This window comes from Notolepis coatsorum (genome assembly GCF_963971535.1).
Source record: "Notolepis coatsorum genome assembly, chromosome: 20".
Classification (NCBI taxonomy): domain Eukaryota; kingdom Metazoa; phylum Chordata; class Actinopteri; order Aulopiformes; family Paralepididae; genus Notolepis; species Notolepis coatsorum.
The window spans coordinates 19,037,050-19,052,125 of NC_140184.1; the positions used below are offsets into that span (position 1 = coordinate 19,037,050).

The 15,076-nt window shown below is 45.0% G+C and overlaps 1 protein-coding gene across 1 annotated transcript in view; it reads left to right on the plus strand.

Annotated features, from left to right (window-relative positions):
• Positions 1-11,604: 11,604 nt before the first annotated feature.
• The window catches only part of igf1rb (insulin-like growth factor 1b receptor), a 188,936-nt gene continuing 185,464 nt past the window's right edge, over positions 11,605-15,076 (plus strand). Inside the window, exon 1 of the mRNA XM_084337679.1 lies at positions 11,605-12,693. Within this exon, the coding sequence (XP_084193805.1) occupies positions 12,597-12,693 (97 nt within the window). The 5' untranslated portion in view covers positions 11,605-12,596. The remainder of the gene's footprint in view (positions 12,694-15,076) is intronic.

The following is a 15,076-nucleotide window of genomic DNA, read 5'->3' on the forward strand; positions in this document are numbered from 1 at the left end:
CGATTCCAATTCTGACATTAGTTTGACTCTATGACATCAATTTAACCCAGAAATCCAAGGTGGCCACTGGCCACCATCCAGTAGAGCAAAAATGTTACTTTTGAATGGGAAAGTAAGATTTGGTGTTTGGGCAGGGCTTCAGACTAACAACTTTCCCAATAGCTAGCTAGGTAGCAACAACAACTAGTTAGCTAATATAGTCATTGTAGCCCTGTGTTTGGGGTTTGTTAAAGGATAACTCCACTATTTTGGGAAATTAGCTTATTTAACATCTTCCCTGGAGTTAGACAAGAAGATGCATACCTTTTTTGTCTCTGTGCATGCATTTTAGCTTTGGGAATAGATGCTCCGTTAGCATAGCTTAGCTTCATCACTGGAAGTGAGGCAGGACAGTAGCCTTACAGTGCCTTACAGTGTATTGCAAGGTCTGACATTGACCAAACTTGATATGCATGACCTTGGTGGGCTCTAGGTCAACTCCTGAAAAGGGGGTCAATGTCAGACCTTGCAATCAAAAGTTAGGGGCGCACTGAAATTATGGCAAGGGTTATTAGCCCCCTAACTTTTGATTGCAAAGTCTGACATTGACCCCCTTTTCAGGAGTTGACCTAGAGCCCACCAAGGTCATGCATATCAAGTTTGGTCAATGTCAGACCTTGCAATACACTGTAAGGCACTGTAAGGCTACTGTCCTGCCTCACTTCCAGTGATGAAGCTAAGCTATGCTAACAGAGCATCTATTCCCAAAGCTAAAATGCACGCACAGGGACAAAAAAGGTATGCATCTTCTTGTCTAACTCCAGGGAAGATGTTAAATAAGCTAATTTCCCAAAATAGTGGAGTTATCCTTTAACCCTTGTGTTGTGTTCGAAAGCTGTTTCTTTCAGGAGTTATTTTGATGATGTTCTGAGCTTGTGCTCAGCCTTCTGTTTCAAAAGGTATCTTGGACCACGCCATCTCGCCATTCCTTGACATGAAGAACTCCTGTTGACCTCGCTCATCCAGGCCTTCTTCTTCAATAGACTGCGAGAGTGTGTGTGTGTGTGTGCGTGTGTGTGCATACGTGCGTGTGCACATGTGTGTGTGCGTACGTGCGTGCATGCGTGCACTATCCCTTCATACAATGGGTTTCACGCTGGCTTGAATATGGAGCAGAGGAAGAGCAAGGCTTATTTTCATACATCTTACAATAAACCGCCCAACAAGTCAGTTGTGAATGACATCATGGAGAAGCTGTCTACCATCATCGCAACTAAGCACATGCCCTTCGCCTTCTTAGTGGGAGATCATCCTGTGTACGTCCTCATCACTCTGCTCAAGGCCAAGAACCCAAACAAGTACCATGACATTGTACCCTTTCTTGGTCCCTTCCATACACAGTGTGTGATGATGAGCGCTATCTACAAGCGCTACAAGGGGAGTGAGCTAGGAGATGTACTTGTGGCAGGAGTTGTTGCAGAGGGCTCCGTCGACCGTGCACTGAAAGGCAAGCATTACAAGAGGGGGCTGCGTTGCTTGAGGCTCATCTATGAGGCACTCATGAGTCAGCTGGTAAAGGAGAGGCTCATGCCCAACCTGGCTGATGAGACAAGGGAGAACCTTGAGATTCTGAGAGATATGAGTCTCTCCCAAGAACCCCGTGCAGCTGCACATGCGGCACTGGAGGATGATACTGACCTCGAGAGCCTCATCACCAATTTATTCACCCAGGTGGAGGCCAGTGACATGGCAGACTACTGGAGGGACTTCCTGTCTATGACGGATGCACTCATGCAGAATGTGCATGCAGTACATATCTGCAACTGGGATGAGTATGTCAGCTCTCTGCGTGCCATGCTGCCATGGATGGTAGTGTACGACAACAATGGGTATGGAAGGTGGCTGCCTGACTTCTGGGCAATGCTGACAGCTCTCCCTGCTGATTAGGTCGCCTTCCTTCGTACTGACTTCACTCAGTCCATCACAGGCAACCCCTACTCCAACATGGCCTGGGACATGTGGATCGAGTGTACAATGAACAAGGGCAGCAAAATGAAGTCTGGCTGGCTCTCCATCCTCCAGAATGAGAAGCAGCTGCTGGTGCACTCCAGGAATGTGAACAATTTGGCCAAGATCCGGGTGGCTCACAATGCCCTGGCCACACACAAAAAAGCCAAGAGGAAGCACATAGAATGTGGTCCGAAAAGGATGAGAGAAGATGAGCAGCGCGTGCAGGACCTGGTCGCATGCATGTATGAGTTTGATTCCTTCCCATTTGATCCAGCCTCACCCACCCTCCGCACCCTACAGTCAGCCATGCCTGCCTCTGATGAACTCATCGCGGACTTCAACTCAGCCTATGCTGTGGGAGAGGAGAAGTTGACCAGCTTCTTGCAAGACCGAGTGTTCAGTAAGAAAACCTCCCTCCATGCACCTGTCCCTCTGAGCAAACGCTTGACATTTGCCAAGCAGCCCTGCATGGAGAAGCCCGGGGAGGAACTCAAAGCAAGAGCTGCTGAGATGGAGCGGAGTGCTCTCAAGGCAGTGATCGACCTGGTTGAGGTCAGTCAACTTGTGAATCTCTCAGAGTTTCTGGAACATCGTGTTGTCGAGGAATGTGTGGCCATATTCAACTCCAATGGCACATATAGGAAGACACAGAAGAGCAAGCTCATTCAGAAGCTCTCTCTCCAATCTGTAGATCTGCAAGAACCCTACACCGCTCTTGTCGACATGGGCATGATCTGGAGGATGGCAACCCCATCAGCAGAAGATCAGCAGACACAAGATGGCACCCCATACAAGTGGTTGGACTATGTCCACAAGGTATCATCCATCATCCTTGCCCGCCATGGTGATGCTGACCGTATTTTCTGTGTAAATGACCCGTACGATGCAGCATACTCAACTAAAGATGATGAGCGAGATCTGTGGGTACAAGGTAAGGTACATGTCCCCAACACCTATGAAGCTGGGCGACCCCTTCCCCTCTGCCAGAGAGTTCAAAACACTGCTGTGTAGCGTCAGCAACAAGGAGCGGCTACAAAAAGTAATATGCAGCTATCTGACTGACCTTGTTGCACAGGGTGTAGATACAGAGATCGTCTACTCTGTTGGCTCCCACTGCACCAACTTGTCAACCCAGCAACCAATGCAGAACTACAGCTTTGACCAGTCTGAGGCTGACACCATCCTCTTCTCTGCTTACACAGTTCTACGTGAGTCAGGCTACAGTGGCCCTGTGGTCATTGATGCAGCCGACACCGATGCCTATGTCATGGCAGCGGTCATCTCTCAACAGCTGCCTGGTATGCTCTGCATCAAGAGAAAGCAGGACACTGTCTTCTGCTGTGGCCTGGTTACTGAGGAGATGGCAGATTGTATTGTGCAGCTACACTGCATTACAGGCTGTGATGCCAATTCAGGCTTCTATGGCAAGGGTAAGTCGTCGGTGTATGACAAGGTGGCAAAGAGCCCTATGGCACGACGGCTGCTCTCGCGGTGTGGAGATAGCCTTGACCTTGAGGAGGAGGTGCTAGAGGAGCTGTTCGAGTTCACACGACATGTTATTTATGGCGACAAGAAGAGTAGCACCATGGCTGAGGCCCGTGCCACAAAGTGGAAGAGAATGAAGAACAAATCATTCATCCATCTCCCTCCAGATGCAGATAGCCTACGTCAACACTGCCTCCGTGCCAACTACTTGGCATATCTAGTGCGCCACCCCTCCCTGAAGCGACACCCTTCGCCACTCGGACATGGCTGGGAGCTGGTGGGTGGTCGCTGTCGCCCTGTCCGCCACACACGACCTGCTCTCCCAACACATCTACCTGCACCAGGGCCAGCTGAAGAAAGTGAGGAAGAGGAGAGTGAGGAGGATGATGATGAGAAGGGAGATGATGATGTATGGAGGAGGAGGGGTGATTCATTGGAATCTGATGATTCAGAATCTAGTGAGGCAGAATGCTCTGATTTGGACTGATCATGACATGTTTAAAGTGGTTTCATTGTTGGGGCGCTCCAGTAGCACACCACATAGCGTGCTGAGTCGCGAAGCGGTCGTCCCGGGTTCGTTTCCCAGTCCCGGCGACCATTTGCTGCATGTCTTCCCTACCTCTCCTCCCGTTCTCCCTCTCTCCCTCTATCGGTCCTGCGTGGCCAGAAAAAGCTGAAAATGCTATAAAGTAAAAAAAAAAAATTAAGTAAAAAAAAATAAAAATAAAGTGGTTTCATTGTTAATCTGTTCAAGTTACAGCTATTTAAGAGAGCGTATTTTGAAGTATAATTAGTTATCTTATCATACTGTACATTCATCAATTATTTTGCTGAGATCCTTATGAAGGTAGTTTGTTTAAAGTACAGCAGTACCATGGTAAAATTGGTTTTGACATTAAAAGTTACATTTTTGCTCTACTATATGGTGGCCATCTTGGATTTCTGGGTCAAATTGATGTCATAGAGTCAAACTGATGTCAGAATTGGAATCGTCATGGTTGACTTACACAAAAAAGTGTATTCATACATGATTCTAGGTGCTCTGGATCAAAAGTTAATTTTTCAAGATGGCGTCAGCAGGTATTTTGTATTTGGCCATCTGACAAAAAATGTCGGGATTTTTCGGAGGGACACGGGGGCTAAATATTTTATAAAAGGTCCATAGAAGTCAAATCAATCATCAAAACATCTTAGCCAGAGAATGGTCACAGAATGTTGGTTCTTGACCCAACTACTAGGGCTGCATTTTAAATTTTGTTGTAACATTGTGACAATGACAATAAAAGATCATTCATTCATTCATTATATGTATGTTGTGTATGTCATAAATGTCATTATGAATTGAAAATGGGGGACCCTGGTGTAAACAAGATGAAAGTCTTTCTCTGGTCTGCATCCAATTGTGTGTATTGAGCCGTACTGTATTGTACCCATTCTACAATCTGTTAAAGTTTTCAATCAATCAATCAATCAATCAATCAATCAATCAATCAATCAATCAATCAATCCAGGAGCTGCCTATAGCTGAAACATATTCCACAGTGCATCCAAAGTAGGCTTCAGTGTTTATTTCAGGTATTGTACAGTCTGGAGCTTGGCCCCATTGACATTGCATTCGTTTTATGCCAGATTTCTGATAACCCCAAACAATTTGATCATATTTAAAAATCTTGTAGACTTCAGATCATTGGGGGGAAAGTGCTATTAATATACTGTGACCCATTCTAATATATTTTTTTTCTCTTATCCTACAGTATATATTATGATACTTGAACTTGTGTATTTATTGTTTGTGACTTTATTGGTTCCTTTAACCACAAGGTGGCAACAGTGACACGAATCCTGATTTTGCTGCATTCTTGATCTTTCAGCACAGAACTAGAGCTGATATGCTGCTCTCTTTGGTTATGAGAACACACTATGCTGCCTTTTTATTTTATATGCAAATGCCCAATGAAAGCCAAACCATCCTCTTGTAAACTCTAAGAGAACTTAGTTTTTTTCTAAAGCAATAAAGACCTGTTTGCAGCAAGATAAATCAATATGTTGAATAAAAATTTCGTGGTGGGGTGGGGGGGGGGCTGTACATTGGAGGTGGTTGGGTGGGGTGTGGGGGGGGGGGGTAGGCGGGGGGAGGGGTAACTGTACATTGGATTATCGACAAAACCTTACTTGGTCCCAAGAAGAGGGTCTCGTGTATTACTGGGTTTAGGACATTTACTGTACATTGGAGGGGGTTGGGTTAGGACATTTACAGGGGCCAGTTTCGAATTGCAGTCTCCCGTAGGTGCTCCTTGAGAGTGGTTTTAAAAGTGGGTAGTGATTCACATTCCTTTACAGCTGTGGGTAGGGCGTTCCACATTGATGTGGCATAATTGCGAAACGTGTTTAGTCCCTTGTTTGAGCCGAATCTGGGTTTAACATGATTTGTGGCGCTCCCTCTGGTGTTGTGGTCGTGGTATTCACTGACCTTTGGGAAGTATTTTGACATGTACATGGGTACCTTAGTACCTTAGACCGGTTTAGACCTTAGACCAGGCCCATTGCAAGTTGCTGTAGGCCTACTCTGTCGTCTACTCAAGCCATCCTAGGTTGTCAAAGTGGGCAGGGGTGAGGTAGGTTCTAGGAGTAAGGTCAAGCAGTAGTCTGACCAGTTTGTTTTGTGATGTTTGTAATTTTGTTTTTAGTGCCTTTGAGGTGCTTTGGTACCATGAAGTGCAAGCATAGTCGTAGTACGGTAGTACCCTTGAATGAGTGCTCCTGCCAGAGTCTTCAGGGTATTCTTGTTTACCAGAGAGGATTGATTGATTGATTGAATTGATTGAAAACTTTATTAACAGATTGCAGAATGGGTACAGTACAGTACAGCTCAATACATACAATTGTTAAGGGGATGCAGACCAGAGAAAGACTTTCGTCTTGTTTACATCAGGGTCCCCCATTTTCAATTCATCATAACATATGACATACACGACATACAGATAGACAGTACTGCTACATCTATACATTTATGACATACCAGATTTGCAAATACAGTACTGTTTGTGATACAAAAAGAGTCCAGAAAAGAGAGTACATATACATTTGACGTAGAAACTGTACATTGGAGGAGGTTGGGTAGGTGGGGTGGGGTTGGGTGGGTGGGGGGGGACTGTACATTGGAGGTGGTTGGGTGGGTGGGGTGGGGGGGGGGGGGGGTGGGTAGGAGGGGTGTGTGGGGGACACTGTACAACTGTACAAGCAAAACTGTACATTGGAATATTGACAAAACCATACTTGGTCATTTACTGTACATTGGAGGGGGTTGGGTTAGGACATTTACAGGGGCCAGTTTCGAATTGCAGTGTCCCGTAGGTGTTCTTTGAGAGTGGTTTTGAAAGTGGGAGATCCGGTACAATAATCTAGTTCATTGGTTGACTTTTTTTATTACATTGGATGCCATTTTGTCACAGGAAAGATTTGCCTCTAGGATGGAACCTAGGTATGTAATTTCATCTTTCCTTGTGACAATATTGTCACCCACTGTCAGGGATGCAGTCGTAATATCAGAACTGCCTGGATGCCACGTGCACGCACGTGCGTGCGCATACATGTTCCCTCGCGGTCGCACAGAACAGATGATTATTATGCATAAATAGTAGGAAACATGTTTGTATAGGAAATTACTTAGTTTTAGTTTAGTTTTTGTAAATATTGCCTTGAAATAAAGAAGCTGAAAAAGGTAGCAGGATGTAGCCTTCAATATATAAAGAAATTATATTGTCAACAGATATGGTTGAAAAACAAACAATGTTTTAAATGTAATTGTAGATACAATATTGTAGTTACAATTTCTTTAATTGAATTAACTTAAACTAGAAAAGTAAATACAAACTAAATTAACAATGTAACTTACAGTTTATAGAAGGCACAACTTAATGCCTCATCCTTCCAGTCGGGACCATTTGTCACATAGTGAGAGTTCCACAGATCAAGCAAACCCCCACTGCGCTTGTATTTTGGTTTTGCACTTCTATCCTAGTTATCCTATTATTATGCAAAGTCTAGGTGATAGATAAGTGCCGGGTAGTGTAGTTGAAGACACCTGACGACCTGCGCTATTGTTATAAGACGGTGGGTACTTAGCGCACAACGAGTGGAGCGCATTTTTGTGTGCGCGCGTGCACATCCGTGCGCGACTGCGCATACTTCTGCTCAGAAAACTGCTAGGACGGTGTGGTACCCCGTGGGACCAGTGGTGCGTTATTGAAATCATCTGGGGTGACACGCACCACGTGCACGCGCGCTCCCGCGAATGCGCATTTAATGTCCCCTCGCTTGGGCACAGACTAAAGACAGTGCCTAATTGCCTCTACGAATGGAATGTAACACGTCTTCACAACAAGGTTAAGTGTGAATGTGTCTGAGAACGTATTTAACACACCTGACGACCGGAGCTATTGATATGCAAATAGCGAGTGAGGTCCCACACCGTGCTACCCCGTCCCATGAACAACGCATGCCTGCGTGGGACCACCACTGCATCACTGCCCAGTGCCCACTGTAACTGAGAAGCAGTCTGTCTTTTTTTTTTTATCTAGTTTTTCCTCCCATTTTCTATTTTCTCCCATCCCAATTTCGTATCGTCCAATTCTACCCTCCCCTGTCTCGAACGCTGTTAGGCCAAACCAGAGACAAAAAATGCTCTGAGTTTCGTAAAAGTCAGTCAAAGCTTACTAAAAGCACGAGCAGTGAACTCCAAGCCCACGTGACTGAACTCAAACTAGAAAGAAACAGACTAAGAAACGACGTAAACTCCATGATCAAAACTGCAAAAAAGAATTTCATCAATGACAAAACTGAGGAAAACAAAAACAAACCACGTGAACTTTGGAAATTACTCAATAATCAACTAGGATGCAGTAAAAAACTTAAAACCAGATTCTCAAACATAAACATAAAAACTGACAACACGCTCATCACAGACAAGCTGGATGTAGCCAATTACTTAAACATTTTCTTCACAAACATAGCCACAACACTGGTAAACAAACTACCCTCCCACTCAGGGCTTTATGGGGTAGAACACATAGTAGCTTTCTACAAAAACCTAGGGGTCCGCAAGGACGACTTCAAGCTGGAAACGGTAACAACAGATGAGGTACTCAATAAACTGAGCGCCCTCCAACCTAACAAGGCCACTGGCCATGACAACATCCCCTCCAAATTCCTCAGAGACTCAGCAGCCGCCATCACACCAATCATCACACACATAATAAACCTCTCCATAAAACAGGGACACGTCCCCAAGGACTTCAAAATTGCGAGGGTGACCCCTCTGCACAAAAAGGGCAGCAAATTAGACCCAGGCAACTACCGCCCTGTTTCTATTCTCACCTCCATCTCGAAAGTCATGGAAAAAATAGTCTACGAACAGGTCGAAAAGTACCTAGCGGAAAAAAATCTAATCTACGAATTCCAATCTGGCTTCAGAACATCCCACTCCACTGACACATGCCTTCTCTATTTGAATGACCACATCAAACAAGAGGTGGACGCAGGCAAATACTGCGGCATGGTCATGCTGGACCTACAAAAGGCCTTTGACACGGTCAATCACTCCATTCTGATTGACAAGCTAAAAGCAATTGGTTTTGATAGTCTATCAGTGAGCTGGATGCAATCCTACCTTGAGGGGAGGGAACAGATGGTGGAGGTAAACGGTACCCTATCCCCCCCCCTCACAGTGAGCTGTGGTGTTCCACAAGGAAGCATACTAGGACCGCTACTGTTCCTAATTTATGCAAATGACATGTCGTCAGCTTGTGACTGCAACTTGTTCCTGTTTGCGGACGACTCAGCCCTGCTGGTCTCTGACAAGAACAAGTTACAGGTTGAAAAAACCCTCAGCTCGGAACTAGGCAGAATCTGCATATGGCTCGCTGATAACAAACTATCATTACACATGGGCAAAACAGAGTCCATTCTCTTCGGTTCAAATAACAAACTCAGCAAGACCGACGGCTTCTCAGTTACAGTGGGTGACAATATTGTCACAAGGAAAGATGAAATTACCTACCTGGGGTCCATCCTAGAGGCTAATCTCTCCTGTGACAAAATGGCATCCAATGTAATAAAAAAAGTCAACCAACGAACTCGATTCTTGTACCGGATCTCCTCTCTGGTAAACAAGAACACCCTGAAGACTCTGGCAGGAGCACTCATTCAGGGGTACTACGACTATGCTTGCACCTCATGGTACCAAAGCACCTCAAAGGCGCTAAAAACAAAATTACAAACATCTCAAAACAAACTGGTCAGACTACTGCTTGACCTTACTCCTAGAACCCACCTCACCCCTGCCCACTTCGACAACCTAGGATGGCTTAGAGTAGACGACAGAGTACAACAACTTGCAATGGGCCTGGTCTACAAGATACACTACACGACCAAGGTACCCATGTACATGTCAAAATACTTCCCAAAGGTCAGTGAATACCACGATCACAACACCAGAGGGAGCTCCACAAATCATGTCAAACCCAGATTCGGCTCAAATAAGGGACTAAACACGTTTCGCAATTATGCCACATCAATGTGGAACGCCCTACCCAAAGCTGTAAAGGAATGTGGATCACTACCCACTTTCAAAACCTCTCTCAAGGGACACCTACGGGAGACTGCAATTCAACACTGGCCCCTGTAAATATCCTAACCCAATCATTCCAACCCCCTCCAATGTACAGTCATTTACCTAGTATGGTTTTGTCAATAGTTCAATGTACAATTGTGTTTGTTTGTACAGTGTCTCCTCCCCCCCCCCCTCAATGTACAGTGTTACTTGTTTATACAGTATGCCCCCCGCCCCCCCCCCAACCACCTCCAATGTAAATTACCCAGTATGGTTGTCAATATCCCAATGTACCCAACCTCCCCCACCCAACCTCCAATGTACAGTTTCTACGTCAAATGTATATACTCCCTTTTCTTGACTCCTTCTGTATCACAAACAGTACTGTATTTGCAAATCTGGTATGTCATAAATGTATAGATGTAGCAGTACTGACTATCTGTATGTCATGTATGTCATATATGTCTATATGAATTGAAAATGGGGGACCCTGATGGAAACAAGACAAACGTCTTTCTCAGGTCTGCATCCCCTTAACAATTGTATGTATTGAGCCGTACTGTATTGTACCCATTCTGCAATCTGTTAAATAAAGTTTTCATTCATTCATTCATTCATTCATTCATTCATTCATTCATTCATTCCCACAAGCCGGCTGCAATGTGGACGAAGCCTTACATCACGTGTCCCCTCCGGTACTCGAGGAAGCAGCCGTCGCATCTTTTCACCTGCACAGCGCGATCTCTCAGCGGCGGGGGTCTGTGTGGGAGGGACACGCCGCCCCTGTCGCTTCCTGATTCTGCTGCGCAGGCGCACCAACCGACCTGTAGGAGTCGCTGTCCAAAACGTCCGATCCCCACCCATCAGCTTTCCCACCCCTAACACTGCCAATTGTGTTAGTATGAACGACCAGCCAAGCCAAGCTGATAGCAATGTGGAGAGCTGGGCTCGAACCCAGCGTCTCCTGCATTGGTGGCGAGCGCCTTGCCCACTACACCACCTAGCCGCCCCCCAGAAGCCGTTGGTCTTGCTGAGTTTGTTATTTGAACCGAAGAGAATGGACTCTGTTTTACCCAGGTGTAATGATAGTTTGTTATCAGGTGCAGATTTTGCCTATAGTTCCGAGCTGAGGGAACGATCGGAACGATCGATAATAGGCCTGCTGCCGGAAGCTAATCATATTGCACACAAAAAAAGAAAGAAAAGAAGACGTGAAGAAGTATAACAGCACAATACAGTCAGTTGCCATTTAACCGCATCTCTCTACCTCGGCCGGCGGCTGTCTTTATTGTCACATGGTATGCATTTGTGTGAGAGGAAAACAATCCCGATACCGATACTGGATCTCTCTGTCCAGGTTTTCCTTCTAACCTCGTAAAACGTAGCCAAGCCATAGTGTGTGTGTGTGTGTGTGTGTGTGTGCGCGTGCCTCCCGTGCCTTGTTGACAGCAGCGTTGGTTGATCCCACGGTGCAGAACCAGAGGATGGCTCCGCGCTCGCGCTGCTGCAGACAAGAAGAAGAAGACGGTTGCTTCTTGGGGACAGTCGAAAAAAACCAACAACGATTGACATTAGAGAAAAGCAAAGGAATTGACCAGACGAACGCGTTTAATAACTTGTATAATAATTCCCATTTCAGCTGCCTGTAGTAGGGGAAATGGATTGTATTTAAATAGTCTGAACGGGTAGAAGGAAGGTGGGAGAGACTAGAGAGAGAGACGGAGGCTGCAGTCGCTGCTGCTGAGACCATTTTTGTCCTCCTGGCTGCTGGCGCGGCTATTTCGGATCAGACGACGACGACGTCGTGTGCCGTCGTTCATACAAGGATGGTGTTTTCATTTCTCTCCATTCATGTGCAGCTCGCTAAGCACGGGGTCCCTACTACTAGACGACGACCACACTACTAGTCTGCTCGGTCTCATTTCAACCACGTTTGACTTGAGGACTCACCCCCCCCCGCCCCCCCATAACAACGTAAACGTTATTCACGCCGCGGCGCCTTGAAGCAGCAAAAAGAAGCTGAAGTGTCATTGGTTTCAACTGAAGAAATGGAGTCTGAAAATACGGATTATTACCCGAGGAATGCCCACCAGCGCTGCACCACGTTTGCCTTTTCAATTATTGTACACACCAGTCTGTAGTTGTTGTTGGCGAGGATAATAAACGAAGCTAACGATGATAAGCACACGTTATTATTATTATTATCTGCCGCTGCCACAGAAGAGATATCGCTGATTTGTTTGGAGTCAGTTGTTCGTTCCGTCGACACCGTCGTCGCTCCGCCGCCGCCGCGGACTCCCGAGAAATTCCATCGCATCGCGCCACAGTGTATAGTAGCTGTTAGCTAGTTAGCCGGCCTGGCTGCTTGTAGCTTCGCCACACAGCAGCTAACAGGAGCTAAACTGGCTGTTTATTTTTTATATTTATTATCTGACCCAGTTACCCGTCGTCACCGGGTTCTTCTTTCACTATTTATTCATCGGGACCTGGGAGGATTTATTATTGTTCAGGAATGAGGTCTTGCACAGAACGAGATCGTTTGACCTTGTTTTGGGGTCTGCTGCTGCTGTCTCTCTCCACGTTCTGCCTTTGGCCCGCATATGGAGAAAGTAAGTCAAGTGATGATGATAATAATCAAAGCTGCTTGATGATGATGATGACTGTGTTGTTTTTGCTATGCGATGTGTTGATACAGTGTGCAACAATGCCGCTGCAACAAATAGGCTAATTCAACTCCGCATGGAAACCCCGATACCCTGTTTTTGTATCACAAACAGTACTGTATTTGCACATCTGGTATGTCATAAATGTATAGATGTAGCAGTACTGTCTATCTGTATGTCGGGTGTATGTCATGATGAATTGAAAATGGGGGACCCTGATGTAAACAAGACGAAAGTCTTTCTCTGGTCTGCATCCCCTTAACAATTGTATGTATTGAGCTGTACTGTACTGTACCCATTCTGCAATCTGTTAATAAAGTTTTCAATCAATCAATTCAATACACTTGCATACTGCTGCTCCTTCTGGCTCCCAATCCCACACGTTGGCTTTGCATCGTTGGCCTGTTGTTGTTGGTAACAACACTAACTCCACATGCTTCCCTGCATTGTAAGCATGGCATGCAGCCAAGGTGCTTACTTATAGCGTCCCAATGTGTCTCCTCGCTGCTCTCTTTACGATTCTACAAGTCTGTCGCATGTTTATCTACAGCATGTGGTCAAGTCCCTCGGTTTCACATTCATCACAACGGTCACAGCTTCGCTCCTCCTGATCAGCATCGCGGTGCTGAAAGGAAAGCTCGTATCAGACCAGCGATGCCAATATTCACCAATTCATCTCGAGCAGAATGTATGTCGTGAATATTATGTTATGATGAATTGAAAATGGGGGACCCTGATGTAAACAAGACGAAAGTCTTTCTCTGGTCTGCATCCCCTTTACAATTGTGTGTATTGATCTTGTGTGTATTGATCTTGTATGCAATCTGTTAATACAGTTGTCAATCAATCAGCATTCATGTCGCAGCTAGGATAACTTACTTGAACCAAAGTTGGAAGGCTCAATACATTGTCAAATCAATGGCACCCACACAACCCACACACAATCATCCATTACATGCAGTGAGTGGTGCCATTCATAACATGCAAGTGATCAACTCCTCATTTACTGGGTTCGTGTTTGATCGTCAACACTTGATGGTTTTATGAATCATTATGCTGAAACGAACATAAGATAAGATGAGCCTTGATTAATTAACTACAGTACATGAATTAACATTAGCCTTCTAGTACTATTTAAGTACCCCCAAATGTTCCCTGTATCCAGGCATTCGTGTAAAATATGTATTTGAATGAAGATAATCCAAGAGGAAAATCAGTCATCTTCAGTTATTAGCATAATAAAGAATGGGATTACATTTGGCACCAGCCGAGCTCTTGTAGTTTTGGTTGGCCAGCCACTGCGAATCACGGGGCATTAGGTTTTAACGTCCTGCTGAGACAACGGGCCCTGAACTCACAATAGAATACAGAGCATGGCCTTTCCTCTTTAGCTTAGAGGTGCCATTGTTTGCTGATGTTTATTTACAAAAGGTCAAACTAACATTCCTGCAGTATTAACTCAAATCTGACAAACCAGAGGTCTCCACCCCTTATTTATTCCCCTTTGTTAAACAAGCCTCAAGTTACTTTGACCTTGGACATCTTTGCATGACAGATTGCCATGCAAAACTCCTCAGTGCTGTCTGAGTGTTGGAGACATTGTTAATGATTTATTATTTATTTCAACGAGGAGAAGGCACTTCCCGTCATGTTTTCATGGAGATCATAGAATGTCAAAAAGTGACAGTGACTTAGAAGAAGAATCTCATCTGCCCCCAAAATAGTCTATAGTTCAGGATAATGATCATCATCATATTTGAGAGTTGAGTCTTGTGAACCGTCTGCCACAAAGCAGAGACCAGAGAGCCAAGACTCTGCTCTGGCATGTCATCACAAGACACTTGACTGGGAGTCGCACTTTGTGGACGCTGTGATGATGATCTATGGGCGATTCTAGCCAAATCGAATTTGTGTCTGGTCTCGTTTGTGAAACAAGATGGAATTTGTTTGGAAACTGCATGGAAATCATTTACATAAGCATTCTTTTATTAATCAGCCGCTTTGGAAATATCGTTTTTATATGTAGGCCTAAAGAGTTTAAACAAAGAATATTTTAGAAGGTGGGCAGATATGAGTGAAGGAAGTGGTTACGAAGTTCTGATTGTTATGCTTCCTTTTATAATGCATTGTGTTCACATTGCAACCAAAACAAGGAAGATAAATTAACTTTGAACATTTCTCTTAAATTGTAAGTCTTAGCCTGTTCATTCAGTGTTTTGTTGTGATCTTATCTTGGTTTCACACTCAACTCAGACTATGACATTTGCCTGTTTGTCATCTGTTATTAGTTGCTGATATGGTAATAAATAATCTAGGCTAGATGTTTTGT